Raw genomic sequence first — 23553 nt, forward strand, 5'->3', positions numbered from 1 at the left:
TCTGCTAGGTGGTTGGTATTAGGAAAGGACATCCAGTTGTAAAAACCATGTCAAAACAGACACAGAAGTTTGGTGCAGGCTTCTGCCTGACCAGCTCCAGTCAAATCATCCAACCCATGCCAGCATGGAAGGCAAATGTTAAATGATAATGATGATATACATAATACAATACACTTCCTATTTCCAATCATCTGTCATACTATTTTGACTCAGTACACTTACCTACACATCCACCTTTTCCCCTCTTTTATCCTATTCTGTCTCCTATTCACTTTGTACCTGGACCTCACAGCTCTTTTCCAACCCATGTCAGCATGGAAAAAAGTATGTTAAATAAAGATGATATATACATCTATAAAATCATAATCTTAATTTATATAAATTTTCCATGTTGGCAAGGGTTGGGCAGGTTGTCACAGTCTAAGCCAGTTCTTATTCTAAGCTACTACCCTTTTTACACAGGTTACAAGACCACCAGATATCAATACATATACACATGTGTATGTATTTGTTTTCATTTTCTGTAATACATTTCGTCTATCTAAGAGGGATATATATCTATTATGTTTTTTAATGGTTTCGTCTGAAGGAAAAGGCTATGTTCAAGCCCTCCAACAGAGGTGAAATTCATATAGCTAATGTTCTTGAACAACTTCATGTTGATAACTGCAGGAAAAATCATTGGCAGGGAGGGAATTCCTCTGGGGAGGAGGAAGTTAGCATATCGTGGTTAGTGTGAAACCTAGGTGGTAAGATACAATATGGGTGACAAGAGAAGGAGGGAGAAGTAAGTCAGGTGAGGCTGGATAGAGGTGACACAAGGAGCAGAAGTAAAAGGAATAGCAGGAGGCAAAGAAAAGAGACAGTACGTCTACATGTCAGATGTCGGAGAGGGTTGGTGAGCAATTCCATGCCAATCAGTTAGATGTCATTGTCAAAATACTCACCTTCTAAGCCTACAGAAAGCCATCTTAGTAAGGTCGAGTCTTTACCTAATATGTGGAAGCATGTGGTTTAGTGGTTAGGGTGTTGGACTCATGATTGTAAGTTTGTGATTTCGATTCCTGGACCAAGCAACATGTTATGTTCTTAAGCAAAACGCATCATTTCACGTTGCTCCAGTCCACTCAGCTGGTAAAAGTGATTAATCTTGAAATGGACCAGTGTCTTCTCCAGGTGTTGAACTTATGCACCATGGAAACCAAAAAACTGGACCTTATGATTCAGCATGACAAAAGAAGGAAATCTTTAACCTACCTAATATTATATAATCACATGCAGATATAAACAACAACCTTGTGATCTGCTAATACTGTGCACTGTCTCCTCTCTCTACCTTTTCTACCATTACTATAAAGGCCTCTGCTCCTTGAAACAGTCTGGTTTCAAACCACATTCATTCAGGTACTCTAAACTCTCTCATCTTGCTTCTCATTATACACAATAACATAATATCCACACTCCCCACCACCAACGCCATGCCTAACCTCTTCTTCCCAGAATGTTAATTTTATGGAATTCTCTCCTTGTAGGTGCCTTTCTTACAGTCATCAATTCGCAACAGTATAAGTCGAATTTTAAAGGCATCAATTTCCACAGTCTCAAAGAAACTGTATAAACCAAACTAGTAAAAAAGCCAATTACAAGCCCACACTCTAGTCTGCAGACCAGCTAATGTTATATAGTTATATAATTACATTTACAAGGATCCGGTCCACTTACCAGCTGATGTGTTCAGGGCCATTCTGTCTTGCTTGCTTCAATTGTACATATCTTTTGATGGCATGTTTCAGATCTAACACTGTGGCATCCTGTACAACCACAACACCTAACAGAAGAAATTTTAAACAGATACAAAACTAAATTTTAGGCAACAAGTAATCTGTGGTATTTGTGAATGAACAACTTGAAATATTTAACCTTTTGATGTTATCCTTAAAAAAAATGATGTGCATGCAAATCTAAACAAAGGCTTTTTTCATGATGTACAAATCTATTTTCTATATCTTATGTGAGAAGTATAGTTGACACCAGTAAGTATGCATGCACATGTGTGAACGAATGTATATATATAAATATATATTGTTGATGCCTGTCATGTTCACAGAAGATGTGGGTTTGAGTCCTATGGGCTGCTTTTGACTTCTCTATCCAAAAGGATTTTTAATCCATCATTTACATGCAGCTAGCTTTATTTGCTTTGAGCTTCACCATTCCAAACAAGAATTATATGTACTGTACCATGCAGTACTGTAATGTCATTTGATCAACAGAAAGCTTAGAACTTACGCATAACCTCTCCATCAGCTCGACAGACATTTATTAACATGGCTTGCCCATATTCAAGAGCTATCTGGGATTTGACCTCTTCAGCTGTAACCTCTGAGGGAAGATCTTCAAGAAGTGGGTCTGTCTGGAATTAAAAACAGAAAGAAATTAAAATATTATATAGTCACTACCTCCAAATAACTATTCTCTGGGTTTCAGATTTGCAAGGGAGTGAGGAATGAGAAAGTGTGACTTTCGGAATAATTTAGAGAGTCTTAATGTGAAATGAAAAATGAGTATCAAATCCTTGATTACAAGTTTAACTCACAAACATACATCTGTTATTTTTCCATGCTATTTACAAATAGTAAATATGTAAACCCAATGACTGTGAAAGTAGGTTGTATCACCTGATCATAAAGCTAAATCTTATTGCAGCCATTATAGATGTTACTGAGCAAGGGACACAACTCTGTTGGCTTGACTGACAAAAACAAGTTGTACTAATACTCTACAGTTGAACCATCAGCAATTGAAAAGTAATGAAGCTATAAAAAACATCCTGCCTCACCATTGAAAAATAGATGTAAAATCATCATCATTTAACGTCCATTCTCCATGCTGGCATGGGTTGGATGGTTTGACCAGAGCTGGTAAGCGGGAGAGCTGCACCAAGTTCTCGTTTGATTTGGCTTGGTTTCTATGGCTTCATGCTCTTCCTAAGACCAACCACTATACAGAGTGTGCTGGGTGCTTTTTACGTGGCCTGGCACAAGTTCTTTTCACATGGCCCAGCATGGGTGCTTCTTATATGGCACCAGCATGGATGCTCTAACAAGGCAAAAGTCCCCTCAGCTGGGAGGGGATCATTAACAATTCTGCTGACTGCGCGAAACCTTACTTAAAATGATAATTAAAAAATAATAAAAATCAACTACTCCTTGAGATTTAATATTACCTGATTAATGTAAGTTCAAAATATAGAGAACAATCAAAATGGTAGCATCTTAATGTTTCTGTTATTTTAATAGTTATGAAATTGTAGTTATGATACCTGTGCCAGTGGCACATAAAAAGCACCATCCGAACGTGGTTGATGCCAGCGCCGCCTAAACTGGCATCCGTGACACGTAAAAAGCACCAACCGAGTGTGGTCATTTGCCAGCCTCCTCTGGCCCCTGTGCCAGTGGCACGTAAATAGCACCCACTACACTCACGGAATGGTTGGCATTAGGAAGGGCATCCAGCTGTAGACACACTGCCAGATCAGACTGGAACCTGGCACAGCCTCCTGGCTTCCCAGACCCCGGTCGAACCGTCCAACCCATGCTAGCATGGAAAACGGACGTTAAACGATGATGATGGGACTGTATGTAAAACTTTGCAGCAACAGGAAAATATAAAAATACTATACAAAACATTTATAAACTTCACTCACACATATTAACTCTGAGAGAACCTTCCTTGCTTTCGCCATGGCATCCTGATGGGTAAGTTCTTGAACAGATGGTGTGGCAGAGGAATCGGAATCAGAAGGACTTTCATTACACACAGAAGTCATTCTTTCAGTTTTGAACTGAAATCAAGGGTCATAAAATGCCAATTAAATAATACAGAACGATAATATTGCTTACATATGATGATGATGTACAAGATATATATAGCTTAAGATTTAGATATTAATGAATACTACATGTGAAGATGTCAACTTCGTAGGTAAGAGATATGAGTCGAGCTGAAAATAAAATTTGAGGATTATAGACGTTTATTAAAAATGTAAAAGGAAAAATTACAAAACAAAAAAAAAAGGAATAAAAATCGGTTCCGACGTAGATTCATCGAGAATTCATCTCCATTCTTCGGCACTGGCCACAATGAAGATCGTTATAGAAAATTAATGAATGTTTAGAAAATGTAAAGATATACATAGATACACAGACATTTCAAATGAAGTTGGTACATAAAAGTTAAAACTTTGAGATGCTTCTTTTAAAGCACATCTGTAGTTTAGACAATTAAATTCACAGTGAATTTACAATAAAATATGCTATTTAACTGAGTTAAAATTACCTTAAACTACAGCTTTTTGCCGCTCTGATAAAAAGATAATTAAAAAATATCGTAGATATAATAGACCTGAAATTGATGATTTTGTTTATATAATTATATTTGTTATTATAAATTAAAATACTTAAGGAATATGAAAGAAGACTGTTCACCTTTCAGCCACTTTCGGAGTTTTTCATTTAATCAACATTATCAAAAAAAACAAAGGTTGATCAAAAGTGTTTGATTGGCGACATCATTTTCGATTCGCCTTAATAGAACAGAGCTATAATTATCTAATTTTTTTTCTTTCTAATAATTAGTTAAATTAATACTTTACATAAATTTTATTTCTAAAATTAACCTATTTTTAAAACATTATATTTTATATATTTACCGTATTTTATGAGAGACGATACTATACACTTAGAAACGAAACCCTATTAATTTCTCCTGCGCAATATTTTCATGCAACCTTTATTATGACCACAGTACACATCCAATGTAAACCATGCTTGTTTTCTGTCCTGTCTGTGCTAATGTTTTGGTCGTGGAAGAAGGACCCAACTGTTATCGGTTTGGTTGTCACACATGCCCTTACATACAGAACATTACACGAATGGTATACTATACGATTCATTTATATCTTTTGTTATATTTTTACTTTCTTATGTTTTACGGTATGATTCGTTGAACATTAGTTAAACCGAATCTTTTGATATATTCCCTAAGCAATATTAATAATTGGGTGCAGTAAGAAAATAGCGACAGGTAAATTGAATTCATTTGTAATTAGATGAAAAACATCGACAATTGAATCATGTACAATAAACCCATATTTGAGTACCGGCGTCAAAGAAACACTTATTTTAGCGAACAAACGAGGGAACCTTTACGTAGTCACTCGTACTTGTATAAATATACATAAGCACAACACAGATGTATGTACATGTCTGTGGCATTCTTTCGCTATAGATATTTTATCTGTCATTCCTTCCCAGCTGTTTTGATGGCATGTTCGGTAAAATCCGTAAAAAGATTTTTAATGTATTTATTTTTTGTTTTGATATACCACACACGCTTTCATGTTCAAGACCGACTCTCATTCTCTTGATAGTTACCGATACACTCACACACGTACAGTCATTCACACACTGCATTCTTTCGATATAGAAACCAAACTGCCTTCAAATATGTTGTGGCTTAATATCTACCAAACCATTGTATAAGCGCATGTTTCGAAATAAGCATCACCACCTAACGGGTCATAACTTTTTATCTTGGTTTTTGGGCGGAGGTAAAGGACATGGACCGCACCCCTTTCGGTTATTTTTTGTGGGGTGGGTTACAGAAACCTACCTTTTCGACTGCGGAGATTCCGAATCAGCAAAAAACAATGCGGCATTTCAAATTTTTGAAAAAGTGGGTTTCTGTTGGAAAAAAAACGAGATATGAATCTGTCATAGAACAGTGAGTGCCACAGCGTCATTTGTTACCTCACTTCACAGAGGCCCACATACTCTCCACTTGTTGAGTGTGGGTACCATCTTTCGGGTAAACAAACCCAACACTGTGGTTCACCATTCTAAGTTCAAAATTCTAGCCATCAGTTTCAGGAATGTAAGAGTACGTCTTCCACAAATTCCAGAAAATTGTGGTTTCTGGAATAATGGAGTAACGTATGCATTCTTCCAGTGTGTCACAATTATAACATAGCACAGCATACAGAAAAGCCTGTCTGGTCTCGCAACACATTCCTCTGAAAACCCACAACACAGTATCCTCCTTTGTTTTCAATTTTTCCATCATAGAAACGAAGTTACTACAGCTTGCTGCCATATCATCATCATTATCGTTTAACATCCGCCTTCCATGCTAGCATGGGTTGGACGATGTGACTGAGGACTGGCGAACCAGATGGCTGCACCGGGCTCCAATCTTGATCTGGCAGAGTTTCTACAGCTGGATGCCCTTCCTAATGCCAACCACTCTGAGAGTGTGGGCTGCCATAATCACACAATAATCAACACAAGCTTCCTTGGAGATAAAAGACTTTTCAAAGACTGTGTCTATGGCAACAGGCAAAAGAGTTCTCATGTTCTGCTTGTTACTATCAATACAGACATGAATATGTCTGTGGCTTACAACTGGCTAAAATTACCAAAATTTTCAAACTTTAATTTACTAATAACTCTTTATTTATTGATTTATAGCGAAATTACTTTCACGTCATGAATTAGCCTATAAAAGTGTGTTATTTCACTGAATATGAAATCAATTCAAGCAGAATTGATACTGGCAGCCCAACAGAAAAGATCGTGTATTTCTTGTACATGTCTTCACATTCAGTTTTTTTTTCTTATTTTTGTTTTTGAATTGTTTGATCATTGAATTGATTAATATACATATATATAGGGAGAGTTTACGATAAAAACAAAAGACGAAGACAGGTGGGGTACAAAACAAACAGATGTATTAGTATAATGCTCAGGAATAGAATAAGTCTTTTACGTTTTGAGCCTACGCTCTTCTACAGAAAGTGACACAGAAAAAACAAGGAGAGAAAAGATGTGTGTAGTAGCTAACAATCTATCATGGCGACATGATACATATATCATCATCATCATATATATATGTAAATATAAATAAGATTGGGTATTATTGTTATATTTATAATTATAATGATACAAACTACTGCACTGATCCTCCCTTCTAAACACATAATATGTATGTACATACGATTATGGTTGAGCAGATCGCCATAATAGATCGTTAGCCACAACACACATTTTTTTCTCTCCTTGTTTTTTCTGTGTCCCTTTCTGTAGAAGAGTATAGGCTCTAAAGGTAAAAGACTTTTTCTATTCTTGAGCGTTATACTAATACATCTGTTTGTTTTGTACCCCACCTGTCTTCCTCTTTTGTTTTTTTCGTAAACTCTCCCTATATATATATATATATAAATTCCTCGTGTATGCAGTTTCGTTCTTACATAACTGAAATAACTTTAAGATATATTGATTATATAAATTAAAATATTACCACCTATTGATCCCCTCCATTTTCTTATTGCTCTCTTTCTCTCTCGCTCTCTTTCTCTCTCTCTCTCTCTCTATATATATATATATATATATACATATACATTCATCATCATCAATTAATGTTTATTTTCCATGCTGGCATAGGTTGGATGTCTTGACAGGAACTGGCTAAGTCAGGAGCTGCACTAAGTCCCATAGTCTGCTTTGGTTCGGTTTCCTCAGTTGGATGCCCTTGTTAGCACCAACCACTTTACAAAATGTACTGGGTGCTTTTTACTTGGCATCAGCACCCACACTAATCTTTATTTTTTTTTTTTTACGTGGCACCTTGGTTTTAGGATCTCAATTCTCTTGTGGTGGGCAGGTCTTCTTAAGTACAGCAATATACCACATATCTCAGTCCTCTGCCAGCTTCTTCGTAAAGCCCAGTGTTTTGAGATCAGCCTTCAGTACTTCATCCCGTCTTCCTTTGTCTTCCTCTTCCACTATGCCCCTCCACATTAAGTGATCAACACTTCTGTATGCAACTGTCCTCATTGATCCACATCATGTAACCAAACCAGTGCAGTCTCCTCTCTTGCACACTGCATACAATTCCCCTTATGCCTCACTTTTCTTTCATTACACTTGTGCTCTGTCACACATGTACACTAACATTTCACATCCAGTGGAGCATACCAGCTTCATTCCTGCCTTCACATGTCTCATACATTCAGGGCCCATGTCTCACTACCATTTAGCATTGCAGTTCATACATGTGCATCATACACTCTTCCTTTCACTCAGAAAGAGATAGAGAGACACTTGGTTGCCAACAGAGATAAAAGCTCTCTGAACTTTCTCCATCCTTCTCTGTCTGTCTGTTTGTCTATTGCTTTCTATCTATCTTTTTGTCTATTTGTCTATCTGTATTTTTATTTATCTTTTTGTGTCTGTCTATTTTTGATCTCTCCTCCCTCTCTCTCCACCTCCCTCCCCCTCTCTCTATTTATATATATTTCTGGCTGTCTATTTGCTTATCTATCTATCTATGTCTATCTATCTGTCTATCTATCTATCTATCTATCCATGCACACACACACACACATATATACGTTAAACCCCTACCATTTCTGTCTTTGCTAAACTCACTCCGCTTGATAACTATCTAATTGTACCATGTATAATTTATCAGATCCGGTTTCTCAGTTTTTGTGGTTTTTGTTTCTCACCACCCCCATTGATTTCTTTGGACACTTTTCTACTGTGGCATTTGTTGTTCATCCACAACAGCTGTGTGCTCTGGTTGTCTTGTGTGGTATTTGTTGCTAACCTCCAGGCCCTTTTCATTTTTTCCATCAATAGCTTGTTTCCAGGCAACACGGAAATTGTTTAGTCAACCTGAGAAAAAATGTCAAGGATGTATATGTTGGTTTTGACCTGCCAAGGCTGGAGAGGACATGCTTGTATATATGATGGAAGAATGTGGCAAAGCACGTTGAGAGTGTACCTGCTCGAGTGAGAACATAAAAGTCTCATAAAGAGATCAGTGGTGGAATGTGGTTTGTGGGGTCACACCTGTCCCTCACTCTGTCATTGTTATATCATCCATTATTCATATATATATACTATCATAAGTTTTTAATTAATGTTTATCATTTTGTTATTCTATCTGAATCCCCCAACCCCTTGTCTGTCCCCTGTATCAACCCTTTGTGGTTAATAAAGATCCAATACTCTAGTGAATTTTATCACAGCATAGAAAAGAATTGCCTGCAAAAGGATACAAGAAATTGTTTAGCATCACTCTGTAGTTATCAAGAAAGATGTGGCTGTTATGTAAGAAGCATGCTTCACAACCACATAGTTCCAGGTTCAGTAAGCAAGTGTCTTCTACTATAGCCTCAGGCCAACCAAAGCCTTGAGTAGATTTGGTAGACAGAAACTGTATGAAGCCCATCATGTGTACGTGTGTGTGTGTGTGTGTGTGTGTATATATATATATCTGTGTTTGTCCCCACTCCACTGTTTGATAACTAGTTTTGGTGTATTCAGCAAAAGAGCCCAATAGAATAAGTACCAGGCTTTAAAAAAATAAGTATTATGGTTGATTCATTTGGCTAAAAGTTCTTCAATTCAGTGCCTTAGCATGACTGCAATCTAATGACTGAGACAAATAAAAGATAAAAGATAACTACCTCATGAAGGAAAAAGAAAAAAAAGGGAGGCAGGGATTAAGCAGTAGAAGATGGAGGGAAGGAGTAATTGGTTGTACACTCCAAACCAAATGGTGTGTTTAGCTGCATCTCACAGACATGATTGCAAAGGCATTACTGTGGTAAATGGCCAGCAACTCTCACTGCAGCAGCCATCCCACCTCGCAGGGATCATTTCTCAGTTGGGTAACAGTCATTCCGATTTTGCAGAGGAAAGTCTCCAGTTAGCATAGTATCATTGGACAGAATGCTTTGCAATGTATTTGTACCAACTATCTGCACTCTGAATTCAAATCATCATCATCATCGTTTAATGTCCATTTTCTATGCTTTTACTTTTTTTAAACCCCTCCACCCCACCCCCAAAACCCTAAAGTTTTCACTCTTTTTTTAATTTTTTTTAAAAAATCAAAGTTTAAAGTATGGACAGTTCAAATTTTTTGCATTAATTCCAGCAATGGACTGCCCTTGGGTGCACTTCATTTCATTAAATGTGTTTATGGAGAGAGAGAAGTATTGATAAACATTTATACATGTCAGTGTAACAAAGCAATGAAGAAGGTAGCTGGTGGCCATTTTGGTGTACTAAAAATAACAGCTAAATTGCCCTTAAATCACATAGAAAAAGAATTTTTTTTGCCTAATCATGAATTCCCATGTGTAGAACACAAATTCGCAAAAATTTTCTGAAAGTTCCCAAAAATAAAAGAGTTATGAGGGGACATATCATCTTTTAATGTCTGTTGTTCATGCTGGCATGGGTTGAACGGTTTGACCAGGGCTGGTAAGCTGAGGAGCTTCACCAGACTCCAGTCTGATTTGGCATAGTTTTTATGGCTGGATGCCCTTCCTAAGGTTGCCTAAACCAGAATTCCACCAAATTTTTTTATTTTTTGTGACCATAATACTGTCTCATGATAGCCAACTAAATCAACTAGTTACTACAAACTGCTCTATTTAATGTACCACTTTTGAAATATCCATTTCTACAATAACTTAGATATTCTCTAACATAAATGATTTTCAAATGTCTGTTTAGGTTAAATATCGCAAATATCCAAAACTCAAAGAAGTAGATGATGTGCTAGGAGGTGCTTCAGCCTGGGAAAATGTTGACTCTACTCAAGGTAGGTTCAGTTTTATTGTTTTTTCGTTTCCTATTCATTCTTAGATACTTCCCACATTTACAGCTTTTGAGTGTCATGGTGGTGATTATCTAGTAACTAGGCCTAGTGGTGACTTGGGCACGTAAAAAGCACCAACTGATCGTGGTCGCTGCCAGCCTCCCCTGGCACCTGTGCCGGTGGCACGTAAAAAGCACCCACTACACTCACGGAGTGGTTGGCATTAGGAAGGGCATCCAGCTGTAGAAACACTGCCAGATCAGACTGGAGCCTGGTGCAGCCTCCTGGCTTCCCAGAGCCCGGTTGAACCACCTAACTAGTGCTAGCACAGAAAATGGACATTAAACGATGATGATGATGATGATGTGCTTTGAGTTCAATTCCTGCCAAGGTCAACTTTGCCTTTCATCCATTTGAGATCTACAAAAAAGAATGTACCAAACTAGCATGGTAGATAGGGGGAACTGTAAAAACCGTCTGACTGGATGCCTTGCAACATTTACTCCAGTTTCTTGTATTCAGAGTTCAAATCACATATGCCATAGCGTGTGTGTGTGTGTATTTCACTCATTTTTCCCCTCATTTGTTTACATATTTCATGTTATTTGCACTGTTGGTGACATCCTGTACCCATATATGCATGTATATATATACATACATATATATATATATATATATATAAAATAATAATATTAGGGAGTATAATTCCAAACTTACAGGGAAAAATTCAATTTAGTATTAAATCAAATTTCACAATATAAATATATAATATATAAATTAGAGAAAAAAACCACTATTATGCAATTCAAATAATGATAGACATAAACCAAATCATAAATAAAAAATAAAATATATTTTTATAAAACATATAACTAGATCACAAAATGTATAAAATGAATAATCAATATATAAAAAGTAATAAGTAAACACACACACACATTTATATTAGAGAATTGGTATTTAAGTTTAGATAAATAATCTTCTTCTATTTGATTGTTGACGAAGTATTTCCTCTCTTAGGAGAGCAATGAATGAGGACTAGACAAAGTAGAGAAGACTATATAATCTAAATTGACTCAAAAATAGAACTTCAGTATGCCTGCAGTCCAATGATTGGAACAGCTAATAGAAAAATGGGCCATAAAGATCATAATTTATATCATTCTGTTAACATATATCAAGATTCCTCACAGATATGTATGTGTGTGTATATATATATAAGTGCAGGAGTGGCTGTGTGGTAGCTATAGGTGCAGGAGCGGCTGTGTGGTAAGTAGCTTGCTTACCAGCCACATGGTTCCGGGTTCAATCCCACTGCATGGCGCCATGGGCAATTGTCTTCTACTATAGCCTTGGGCCGACCAAAGCCTTGTGAGTGGATTTGGTAGACAGAAACTGAAAGAATCCCGTCGTATATTTGTATGTATGTATATATATATATATGTATGTATGTGCATGTATATGTTTGTGTGTCTGTGTTTGTCCCCCCAACATTACTTGACAACTGATGCTGGTGTGTATATGTCCCCGTAACTTAGCGGTTCAGCAAAAGAGACCAATAGAATAAGTACTAGGCTTACAAAGAATAAGTCCTGGGGTCGATTTGCTTGACTAAAGGTGGTGCTCCAGCATGGCTGCAGTCAAATGACTGAAACAAGTAAAAGAGTAAATATAATATGTGAGTGGACAGATAAAAGTAACACTCAGCACACTTAGTAGGACGTACATATATTTTTAAACAGTAGTTTGATTCAATTCTGTATGACTTGAAGTTTTGTCATTGTGTTGGAAGAACTCATTTCACCAGAAATCAGATATCTCCCAATATCTGATGAGATGGGTTCTTCCTATGTGCCCACAAAACTTTGTTATATGGAAGTGGATCAAACTTTTGAAGTATATATATATTACATACACACACACACATGCACATATATATATATGTATGCATACACATATATATCATCATCATCATCGTTTAACGTCCGCTTTCCATGCTGGCATGGGTTGGACGGTTTGACTGGGGACTGGTGAGCCAGATGGCTGCACCAGGCTCCAATCTGATCTGGCAGAGTTTCTACAGCTTGATGCCCTTCCTAACGCCAGCCACTCCGAGAATGTAGTAGGTGCTTTTACATGCCACCGGCAAGAGGGCCAGCCAGGTGGTACTGGCAATGGCCATGCTCAAATGGTGTTTATATGTGTCACCTGCACAGGAGCCAGTCCGGTGGCACTGGCAACGCCCTTTCTCGAATGTTGTTTTTCACGTACCACTGGCACAAGTGCCAGTAAGGTGATGCTGGTAACAATCATGCTCGAATGGTGCTTTTTACGTGCCACCAGAACGGGGGCCAGTCAGCAGCCCTGGCAACGATGATTCTTGGATGGTGCTCTTAGAGCTTCACTAGCACAGATGCCAGTCATGCGGTGCTGTCATCAAATTTGATTTTGATTTCACTTGCCTCAACAGGTCCCATATATATATATATATATATATATATATATATATATATATATATATATATATATATATATATATATATATATATATATATATATATATATATATATATATATATATATATATATATATATATATATATATATATATATATATATATATATATATATATATTACACATACATATATATATATTACACATACATATATATATATATTACACATACATATGTACATATTGTGTGTGTATTTAAAAGTTTTTTGCCCCAAAAATACTTGATACACTCACAATATTTTTTTTAACTTTTCATAAAAGTTAACTATTTTAAAAAGATCATTTTTGAAGAGCACAATGTAACAAACATTTTGGAGAGAAGTTTTCATATTGTGTTTATTGTAAGTACTCTCACTGTTCAACCTTTACATGTATATGTGTGTGTGTGTGTGTGCAATGTGTGTATATATTGTGTTTGTGCATGTTTTTGTACACAAATATGAGAACCACCAGTTATAAAAAGTCTGTTGACTACTCTCAGCCATTTTCAAGTTCCAGTTGCAATATATTTATTTTTGTATCTTGAAAAGTAGAGTGTGTACTTTGCAGTAATCTTCCCCTTTATTTTCTTTCATACAAGAAATCAATAATATTCTTCAGTTTCAGTACATATTTTCATTTACCTTTTTCTTATATCTTCCATTTGATAGAAACTTGTCCCAAGTGTGAGCATGGACGAGCCTATTTCATGCAGATTCAGACTCGGTCAGCTGATGAACCTATGACAACATTTTACAAATGCTGTAATGTAGAGTGTGCACACCGATGGAAAGACTGAAGGTTCTGCTATAATTTTACTTTTGTATATTTTGTAAATAAACTATTTTCATGAAACTTATCTTTTTATTACTTTGTTAGCAGCATGGAAAATTTGAAGTTGAATAGCAGTGGTTCTGATACACATCTTTGCTTAACCAGTATTTAAACCAAACAAATCCAGCCCAAATAATCTACCTGTTTTATGTTCAAGCTGACCAGATTCAGTCTCTGACACTATCTTTTGACATCATTCTAGAAATAAAACAACCACATCATCAAAATCTTAAAACCATGAAATAATGCTTGATTAATTCAAAGTAGTGTGACAGACTAATTCTGAATGCTGAAGAGTCAATGCCATTTCATGAGATTCTCAGTTCATTTCTGGAAGTTATAGTTGAATATTCTGGTGAAGCTGTCATGCTCTGAAGACCTTCTCCCAGCACACACTGTACCTTACTTTTAAGAAATTTCCCTTAACATTAATCTATACCTTTGTAGTGGTGATTCAATTCTGAATCCGTGGATATATGATCAGATATCATGAGCAAACCACCATAATTTCACATTGTTGGTGTATTAACCAACCAATCTATGTGGACAGAGTTTTCTCTAACATTCTAGAATTTGGCTTCTGGTCCCCTATAAAAACCATTCAGGGCACATTTCTACAGCCTGGTGGCCCAGTACAGATGAATCAGACAGATGACCAAGAACTTCCATTGTCATGAAGATAGCACAATTGATTTCAGATATATGTTAGGCACACTGTAATAAGAATAATACCATTGTTAAAAAAGTGTTATATAAAAAATTTAACTGAGCGAAAGCATGCTTTCAGATTAGAATTCAAACTATTTCCAATTCTTTACTGAACTTAACTCCACCTACTAAACTATTTGATACAGTCACAATATTTAAAAAAAAGATTTTCATAAAAGCTAACTATTTTTAAAATATCATTTTTGAAAAACAGAATGTCACAAACATTTTGGAAAGAAATCTTCATATTGTGTTTATTGTAAGTGCTCTCATTGTTCAACCATTACATATATATATGTATGTGTATATATATATATATATCCCTTCAAGCACTGCAATCTTTGTCTTGCTAGAATCCTACCACATGGTGAAAGGAATTACACATTGCATTATGGTTATATCTAGAACAATGGTAATATACAGCCTGACATGCAGATACATACCAAAATTTGGAGACAGTTACTTTACATAAAATAGTTGGTGTCTTACCATCTCATTAGAATTCATCATCATCATCATCATTTAGCGTCCGCTTTCCATGCTAGCATGGGTTGGACGGTTCAACTGGGGTCTGTGAAGCTGGAAGGCTTCGTCAGGCCCAGTCAGATCTGGCAGTGTTTCTATGGCTGGATGCCCTTCCTAACGCCAACCACTCCGTGAGTGTAGTGGGTGCTTTTTACGTGCCACCTGCACAGGTGCCAGACAGAGCTGGCAAACGGCCACGAACGGACGGTGCTTTTACGTGTCACCGGCACGGGGCCAGGCGATGCTGGCAACGGACACGAATGGATGGTGCTTTTACGTGCCACCGACACGGGGCCAGACAGAGCTGGCAAACGGCCATGAACGGATGGTGCTTTTACGTGTCACCGGCACGGGGGACAGGCGAGGCTGTCAACGGACACGAACAGATGGTGCTTTTACGTGCCACCGACACGGGGCCAGACGGAGCTGGCAAATGGCCACGAACGGATGGTGCTTTTACGTGTCACCAGCACGGGGGCCAGGTGAGGCTGGCAATGGACACGAACGGATGGTGCTTTTACGTGCCACCGACACGGGGGCCAGGCGAGGCTGGCAACGGACACGAACGGATGGTGCTTTTACGTGCCACCGACATGGGGGCCAGACAGAGCTGGCAAACGGCCACGAACGAATGGTGCTTTTACGTGTCACCGACACGGGGGCCAGGCGAGGCTGGCAGCGGACACGAACAGATGCTTCACTTAACCACTGCTTTCTGATATATGATTTGATTTGGTTTGATTGTTCTCAAACAAATTGATGATTCCTACTCATTTGAATGCCAACATTTTATTTTATCATCATCAACAGCATCATTTAAAATTCACATTTTCTTTGCTTGCTAAGGTCAGACTTGTGCATTTTAAATTAAACAAGATACTTTGATGCTGATGAATTTGGTTTATATTTTATGGACAACTTAAAGCGGTTAAATGGAATTAGATATCTATGGAATTGAATATTTGAAAAATTAGATGCAATTTGCTCCAAACCAGCCAAAATACACTGAAGACGTCAATCAACTAACTACATAACTGTTTTTTTTTTCACATTTTGAAGATTCATCTTTGTTTTGATATTTGTAAGTCACAGGAAGCAGATATTCAGAAGAAAGTGAACTGGTTGCCAGAAGGTAGAAGTCTTTAACTGGAAACACTGCTTAAAAAGAATTGTGTTGTTTTGGAAGATGAGTTCAAAGAAATACAACTGTGTGTACTAAGTTTTGTGAAGACTCAGTTTCTTTGAACTGTGTTTCAAAGAAAGCTAAGAACACTGAGAATCAAAAGCCGTTTCAACTCGCTTGTTTGTCCTCAGACTTAGTTGAGGTTCATTATAACACATGCCTTTGTCTTACAGACTTTTAAAAAGAAAATTCTTACTAATTGATTCGAAGAAGTATATTTAGAGATCATAAACTGGCATGAGATTCTAGGTCCATTTTGCCTCCTATTCCTGATTTCTTTTAATTTTTTTTTTTTACTTGTTAGGTCTGGGGGAAAGGGACAGTGCCTAAGATTCTTTTGAATGCCTTCATAAATTGGTGACATTGATGCCATCAACGTTTGTAAAACAACTATTACAGGGAAAATATGAGAAGGAGGGCTTTCCAGAAGATCAATGTTCTAAGGAGAAGGGATCAAGTGTCATTAGTGGGGAGTATGAACACAACAATGGGGATAAGAAGAGTAGGAGCAGTGTGGGTAGCATAAAGCCAGCTAGCTCCAAGGAGCAAAGGCATCAGCCTAGTGATAGAAAGGGAAGAGAAGACTGCATGTCTGTAGACCAGAGGATGGAACGTGCCTGACTCAAGAAGTTATCGTGTGGTCGTGAGTTCAATTCCCGGCGATGTATTATGTCTTTGAGCAAGATATTTTATTTTACATTGCTCTGGTTCACTCAGCAGGCAAAAATGAATAGTAGCTGTATCTCAAAGGGGCAGCCTTGTCATATTCTGGGTGCCATGCTGATTCTCCCTGAGAAGTATGTTAAGGCACATATGTCTGTGTAGTGCTCAGTTAATTTCACGAGCAGGCTCTTCCGTCGATCGGATCAACTGAAACCCTCGTCGTAACTGACGGAGTACCATAGAAAACCACGCCAAAAAGAAAACTTCATTCATCGCCATCGGTTTCAGGACGGCAAGCTGATTTTTTTTTCGCCTTTTTTTTTTTTTAAATTCACATTATTTTGTTCTTTACTACAATGTAGAAGCACGTGGCTTAGTGGTTAGGGTATTGCCCTCATGATCGTAAGATTGCGGTTTTGTTCCTGGGATTGGGTGATGCGTTGTCGTCTTAAGCAAAACACTTCGTTTCACGTTGTTCCAGTCCACTCATCTGGCAAAAATTAGTAATCCAATGACGAGCCGGTATCCCATCCAGAAAGGAATTTATATGTTACAAAATCCAGGAAACTGGACTTATGAGCTCAGGAAGGGCTTTTAATCTTTTTTTTTATGCCTTATTTTCCCTTTTTCTTTCGAAATTTTGCACCCGAAATAATTTTTGCCCAGAGTAATCGTTCCTTACTACACTACTGGGGACAATCTGCTTCTACAACTAAATAAAACCAAGTCAATATGACGAAAACCTGAGGTTGCTGTGATGGATAAAGTATTCGGACCACTGGTATTGTTAACTATTTTCGTGATGATCCACCATCAATGCAATTCTCTGATATCTGTTCGCACTTTCGACCCAAATTTTAGACAGATTTGTTTTTCACATTTTATCTACTGAACTGCAAATTGTAGAGGTTATAAACGAAAGACCGGGAAAATTAAACGAGCAGTCTGTGCCAACGCTATTAAAGACACGAATTCAAAGTTTAAAGTTTCAATCAAAATAACTCTTTAAAAAATTAGCAATACAAAATTATAAAACTACAGAAAATGTAATTGTAGTGACGCTATTTTGGAAGTTTTCAGCGCGCATGCACAGTGTTGGATTACTTCTGGCAGGCCGCCAGACGTTCCCTCATGCGCATGCGCAGAGAACTGCCAACAGAAAGTTTTCCCGCTAGATCTGTCTTTTAGAGGCTGCAGCCGAATCGAGTGGACACGACTGAAGGTTCTCTCAAGAAAATCAACACGTAGAAGGCTACGCGGGAACGGAGACAGCATTTTGGCTCACACAAGTTAACTATTGTGAAAAATATATGTATATATATATATTTATTTGCGAATCCAGACCAAAATATAAATATTATTTATTGCAGCTGAAGATAGTCGAAGTTTTGGTTTTCCTTTCGACATAATAACAGTGTATAAAATATTCCCAGAGTCATTAAGTAGCAGTTACAATCAGACAATTAACATATATAAGTTTATAGAATGCTTTAACATAGTTACTATTACAAAGTACTGGGTTTATTCGTCTGTTGTGAATGTTTAAATCCAGGAAAATTGCTTTTATCAGACTTCATTAGCCAAAGACAAAGAGTCACATATTTCCATGACAACGGTTGCTAAAGAAACGATAAGAATTGGTATGTAGGAGTGGATTTACCAATTTGTATTTGAGAATAAGTTGCAGGAGCATGAAATCTTTATTATAGGCACGATGGCCCGAAAAATAGAGGGGACGATACAGAAACGGGACGTGGGGTACATAGAATAAAATAAAATATGTCATGAAATGAAATATGTATAATGAATTATGTGGAATGTTTACAAGCCCCCCCAAAACTCGTAAAATCATTTAAAATACAGTTCTGTTATACTGGGCGTTATTAGAAATTGACGAATTTGTTACGTAATATTTTATCTACAAATGGTAAGTCATTTATGACGTGTTCCGTTTCCAGCTTGAGAAAATTTAATTTTTATAAACGTTGCTTATAGATACGATTTTTAAAACCGGGAAGGCGTTTGCTTGAAGCGTTTTAAGACTCTTCAACGAATTCTATAATACCAATCAGATATGGAAACTAGAGAATATATTCAAAAGAAGTAAAATGCATAACACATGTTTTATACGAGTGGCTAAGAAACTGAATATTTCTTTATTTTTCTTTTAAAGCTTTAAAGGTACATACGACTTCATGCTTAACTAACGAGGTTAGAAATACGATTAATGAATTTTAAAACACCATGAATAATAGCACCCAAGTCCATTTTGCTCTCCACAAGGATAATGAATCATTTGAAGAGAAATGGTGTTACTTAAAACATTTAGAATAATAAAAAAAAAAAACAGTAGCAACGCATTTGTTGAGAGAGAGAGAGAATTAATGGTTTCAGATTTTAGCACAAGGCCAGCAATTTCGGGGAAGTGGGTAAATTGATTTCATCAATCCCATTGTTCAACTGTTACTTATTTTATCGACTCTGAAAGGATGAAAGACAAAGTCGACCTCCGCGGGTTTTGAACTCTGAATTTAAAGACGGACAAAATACTGCAAGGTATTTTATCCGGCGTACTAAAGATTCTGGCAACCCACCGTTTTTGCTATATCTGAAATATTATAATTTATTTGCATTTTAATATTACCAGTATAAACGGCGTCAAGTTTTATAATAGTTGTCTCTCGCTTTCCCCAATCGTAATGTAAAAAAAAAAAAAAAAAAACAAGATATGGAAGTGGTCGGTAAAAGTGTGAAAAATTGAAATCTTGGGGAACAATTTTTCTCAAAATTGCAATATCCATTGCGGAAAACGAGAATTACTGGCAAAAAAGAACGTAAGCGAACTGCTCTTTTCTTTTTCCATGAGGTATAATTCTTCGAAGACAGCTATTTCAAAACTTCACCCTTAAATGCTGGAATTTACACTTTACACATTTGTCTACGTATAAATCGATAGTTCAATCACACTGCCTTGAGGAACTCCAGAAGTTACAGCTAACCAGTTAGGAAATTTAACTCCGAGTTTGTCACAATGTAAGCATTGAGAGGTAATTTTTGAAAAATTCCAAATGGCGTTTGAATCTTCTAAAATAGTAAGTGGAAACTTGCTACGGAGCGAGCGGACAGCAGAAGAAACACTTCAAGCAAGTGTTTCGAATCCTTAATTCCTGACATTCTAAGGTCTCGTGTTCACTTACACCATGACTCTTACGTGCCCTCCAGTTGGTTTTGAAATACCACATTTAATGGGAATTGAACACGAAACCTTCGGGTAATCTTATTTCCCTGGACTTTGTGAATAACGCTCGAACACGACAAGAACTTGCTTTGTGGGTCTATTTCAAACTGGGAATTCCTTCCTACTATGTTTGGCAGCTTGCAGTATTTCTTTTTAATTTCAGCTATCGTTTCTCTTTGCCCATAACTGAGCTCTTTTCGGCTCTCCTTGACAGACATTTCATCGTCACTGCATTTCTTTTTTTTTTTTTGCGAATTTTGATTCCGAGAGCTGATCTAGTTGTTGGCACACGTAGTTTGCGATAAACTCGCACGCGTCGACTTCTACTGCCTGTGCTGTGCAACAGTACTTTCCTTTTGTCAGTTCTTTCGCTAGATCATATTTCGATGTTCATCTACTTGGTCTCATAAGGGACTACCAGCTCGATGATTCTGGCGCCTGATTTCAACCATAGGACATCTGGTGCTTGTCTTTTTTTTTTTTTTTTTTTGCTGATGAACTATGCTTCTGAGAGATACAGGTTGGTAAGAAATGGAACAATCCGAAGATTATTCGTCGTTGGAACGATAATGATGTAGCTTCCAATCATGTTTGTAACTGAATCCATGTTAGAAAGTGTTTAGCAACATTATCTCCGAGTTTGTCACAATGTAAGCATTGAGAGGTCATTTTTGAAATTTAGCAAAAGGCGGCGAGCTGGCAGAAACGTTAGCACGCCGGGCGAAATGCGTAGCCGTATTTCGTCTGCCGTTACGTTCTGAGTTCAAATTCCACCGAGATCAACTTTGCCTTTCATCCTTTCGGGGTCGATTAAATAAGTACCAGTTACGCACTGGGGTCGATGAAATCGACTTAATCCGTTTGTCTGTCCTTGTTTGTCCCCTCTATGTTTAGCCCCTTGTGGACAATAAAGAAATAAGAAAGTGTTTTGCAACATATGTGCTACATCCAGCATTATGTTCTCGAGCAAAATAATTTCAAATAAGTTACAGAAATGTCATGTTTGCAGTACAGGGTGTCCTTACGGGAGCCCTTTTTGCAAAGAGGTATGACAATAAAATTACGCAAGATATCAGGTAAATATTCCATTGTCTAGAATTTTTCTAAATAGAAATGCAATTTTTAAAGGCTTGCTAAATTCAGAACTTAAAGTGCTTATTGATCACAAGTGGAATATTATCTGATCAGCAGGTATATATATTTTTATACGTGATAGCATGGAATTTAATCGCATCAGTAATGAATATGTGTCGTTCATACAAGCAGTAGTTTGTGAACAGATACAGATAAAATATTAGAATTACACGTATTGAGGTAAAGCTTGGCTAAGAGCATTTACTTTCTAAACATTATCATAGATAATTTCACATACGTTGCTGGGCTTTATAGATGGTGTAGATATGTTATGTTTGAGTTTCGTAGTTATATAGGAGTCTTTAGATTTTAAAATAATTTTTTTCTTATATTCTGTTGTCTGGGGAGAGTAATTTTCTTTTTGTGCCTTATAATGTAAACACACTCACCGGTAAAATTTCCACTTATTTCTTATTTTTATTTAGATGCTTCTTATAAAGGAACCAAGTTCGTTTTTGTAGTTTCCTTGTATAGAAGCGAGTGGATTAATTTAAAAATTTTTCCAAGGATTATCTTGCTTCTTTGCTAATGGATCACGATCATTATTTTGCGAATTCCCGCTATAAACCTTACATCTGTAAAGATATGATTTTTCACAAACGTCAAAATTTAAAGATGTTGCGCGAAGAATTGAGGGAATGTCATAGGGGAGATTTAAATGGTGAGGTTGTTGACCAGACTAAGAGAACCGGCTCACTTCTCAATTCAGATTCAGAGAACTAGAATTTCCCAATCAGTATAACAACAAACTACATTTTCAGTCAAATAGTTTGTTTGTATTAGTTTGTTTACATTCATTCTTGTTAATTTAATGAAGTTTCAGACTTAATCTCAGAGTGCAACACAAATCCTTAAGCAATCATTCGTGACACGGAATCCCGGCTTTCCGGACGTATAAACGAATCAGTTTTTCTCCAATGTTCTGTATTGCTTACTTATGTGAAATGGTTCGTGGAAAGGGAGTTTTATAATTTTTTTTTATTTCTATTCATTTCAATTATTCCTAATCATTTCAAAAAGCTTCAACAAACTTTATCAATATGAGGTAGACTTGTTTTTGAAGTCATTAAACTGATATCTTATAATAATAAGTCTATATTATCTAAATCCCGCTGAAAAAGAGCGGTTATTTTCAAGTCTTATGATCTCAGTGACGTCACATTACGTATTTTGTATCGACATCATTCTTTCTTAGAAAGTTACTATTTGGAAATCTCACAACGGGAGATATTCAGCAACAGTACCTTGGAGTAAAGATTTTTGTCAACATAACATGGCAGTCCTGGTTTAGGACGATTGTTGCTGTAATTTAACCCCAAGTGACATCGTATCCAGCTGGCTATATGACACGATCTGTGTCCTTACATTTTTCGAACAAGGGAATATAGCACCCCCATTCAACTCAAAACAATATTTGTGTATCGGAAATCGCGATACACAGATATTGTTTTGAGCTGAGTGGGGGTGCTAGATTCCCTTGTTCGAAAATGTAAGGACACAGATCGTGTCGTATAGCCAGCTGGAGACGATGTTTTCTGGGGCTAAATTACAGCAACATTCATCCTAAACCAGGACTGCTATGTTATGTTGGCAAAAATTGTCATTCTTTCTGTTCAAATATATTCAATTGTCAAATGCTATAATAATAGCTAGTGCAATGAAACGGAAAATATAAAGAGAAAGGTGATGAAAATAACAGATTTGCTGAAACCTTCACACAGCGCAGCAGCTAATTAATTTTGTTCTATGAGGTATTTCAGTTATTCAATTCAGTCACTTTGACCACATAAAAGAACTGATTTTGTAAATGGATGTATTATTAAAAGGAAAATCAAAGCATTTTCAGTCAAGAAAACAATCAATTCTGCTGTTTGTAAGAAAAATATATTATTTTACTCTTAAATATTTGTTAATATATAACATTAGAAAACGAGAAGTCATGGAAACATTCTTTATAGTGAGTAAAAAGAACTCACTAGAACTTATCATTTACCACTTTGTTTAGGAATAAAAAAGTTTGGGCTGTGATATTTTACTATATTATGGAGAAAATTATTATTTGAAAAAAAAAAACGATTTCCTTTGACATTCATCATCTG

General features: G+C 36.7%; 2 protein-coding genes across 4 annotated transcripts in view; one reads left to right on the plus strand and one right to left on the minus strand.

Annotated features, from left to right (window-relative positions):
• Positions 1-23553, minus strand: part of LOC115215916 (U11/U12 small nuclear ribonucleoprotein 25 kDa protein) — a 30709-nt gene that overhangs the window by 2307 nt on the left and 4849 nt on the right. The window contains exons 1-4 of one of the 3 annotated variants that reach the window (XM_029785268.2): positions 4488-4565; positions 3707-3844; positions 2290-2413; positions 1723-1828 (exon numbers count right to left, since the gene is read on the minus strand). In XM_029785268.2, the coding sequence (XP_029641128.1) occupies positions 1723-1828; positions 2290-2413; positions 3707-3829 (353 nt within the window). In that variant the 5' untranslated portion in view covers positions 3830-3844; positions 4488-4565. Of the gene's footprint in view, positions 1-1722; positions 1829-2289; positions 2414-3706; positions 3845-4338; positions 4363-4487; positions 4566-23553 lie in introns of those variants that run through there. The other 2 variants (XM_036505976.1, XM_036505975.1) reach the window with 2 other exon arrangements.
• Positions 4796-14024, plus strand: LOC115215895 (DNA-directed RNA polymerase III subunit RPC10). Its single transcript, XM_029785247.2, has 3 exons — positions 4796-4936; positions 10590-10677; positions 13841-14024. The coding sequence occupies exons 1-3, from the start codon at positions 4826-4828 to the stop codon at positions 13966-13968; spliced, it is 327 nt and encodes a 108-aa protein (XP_029641107.1). The 5' UTR covers positions 4796-4825; the 3' UTR covers positions 13969-14024.

Source organism: Octopus sinensis, linkage group LG9, assembly GCF_006345805.1.
Source record: "Octopus sinensis linkage group LG9, ASM634580v1, whole genome shotgun sequence".
In the NCBI taxonomy this organism is placed as follows: domain Eukaryota; kingdom Metazoa; phylum Mollusca; class Cephalopoda; order Octopoda; family Octopodidae; genus Octopus; species Octopus sinensis.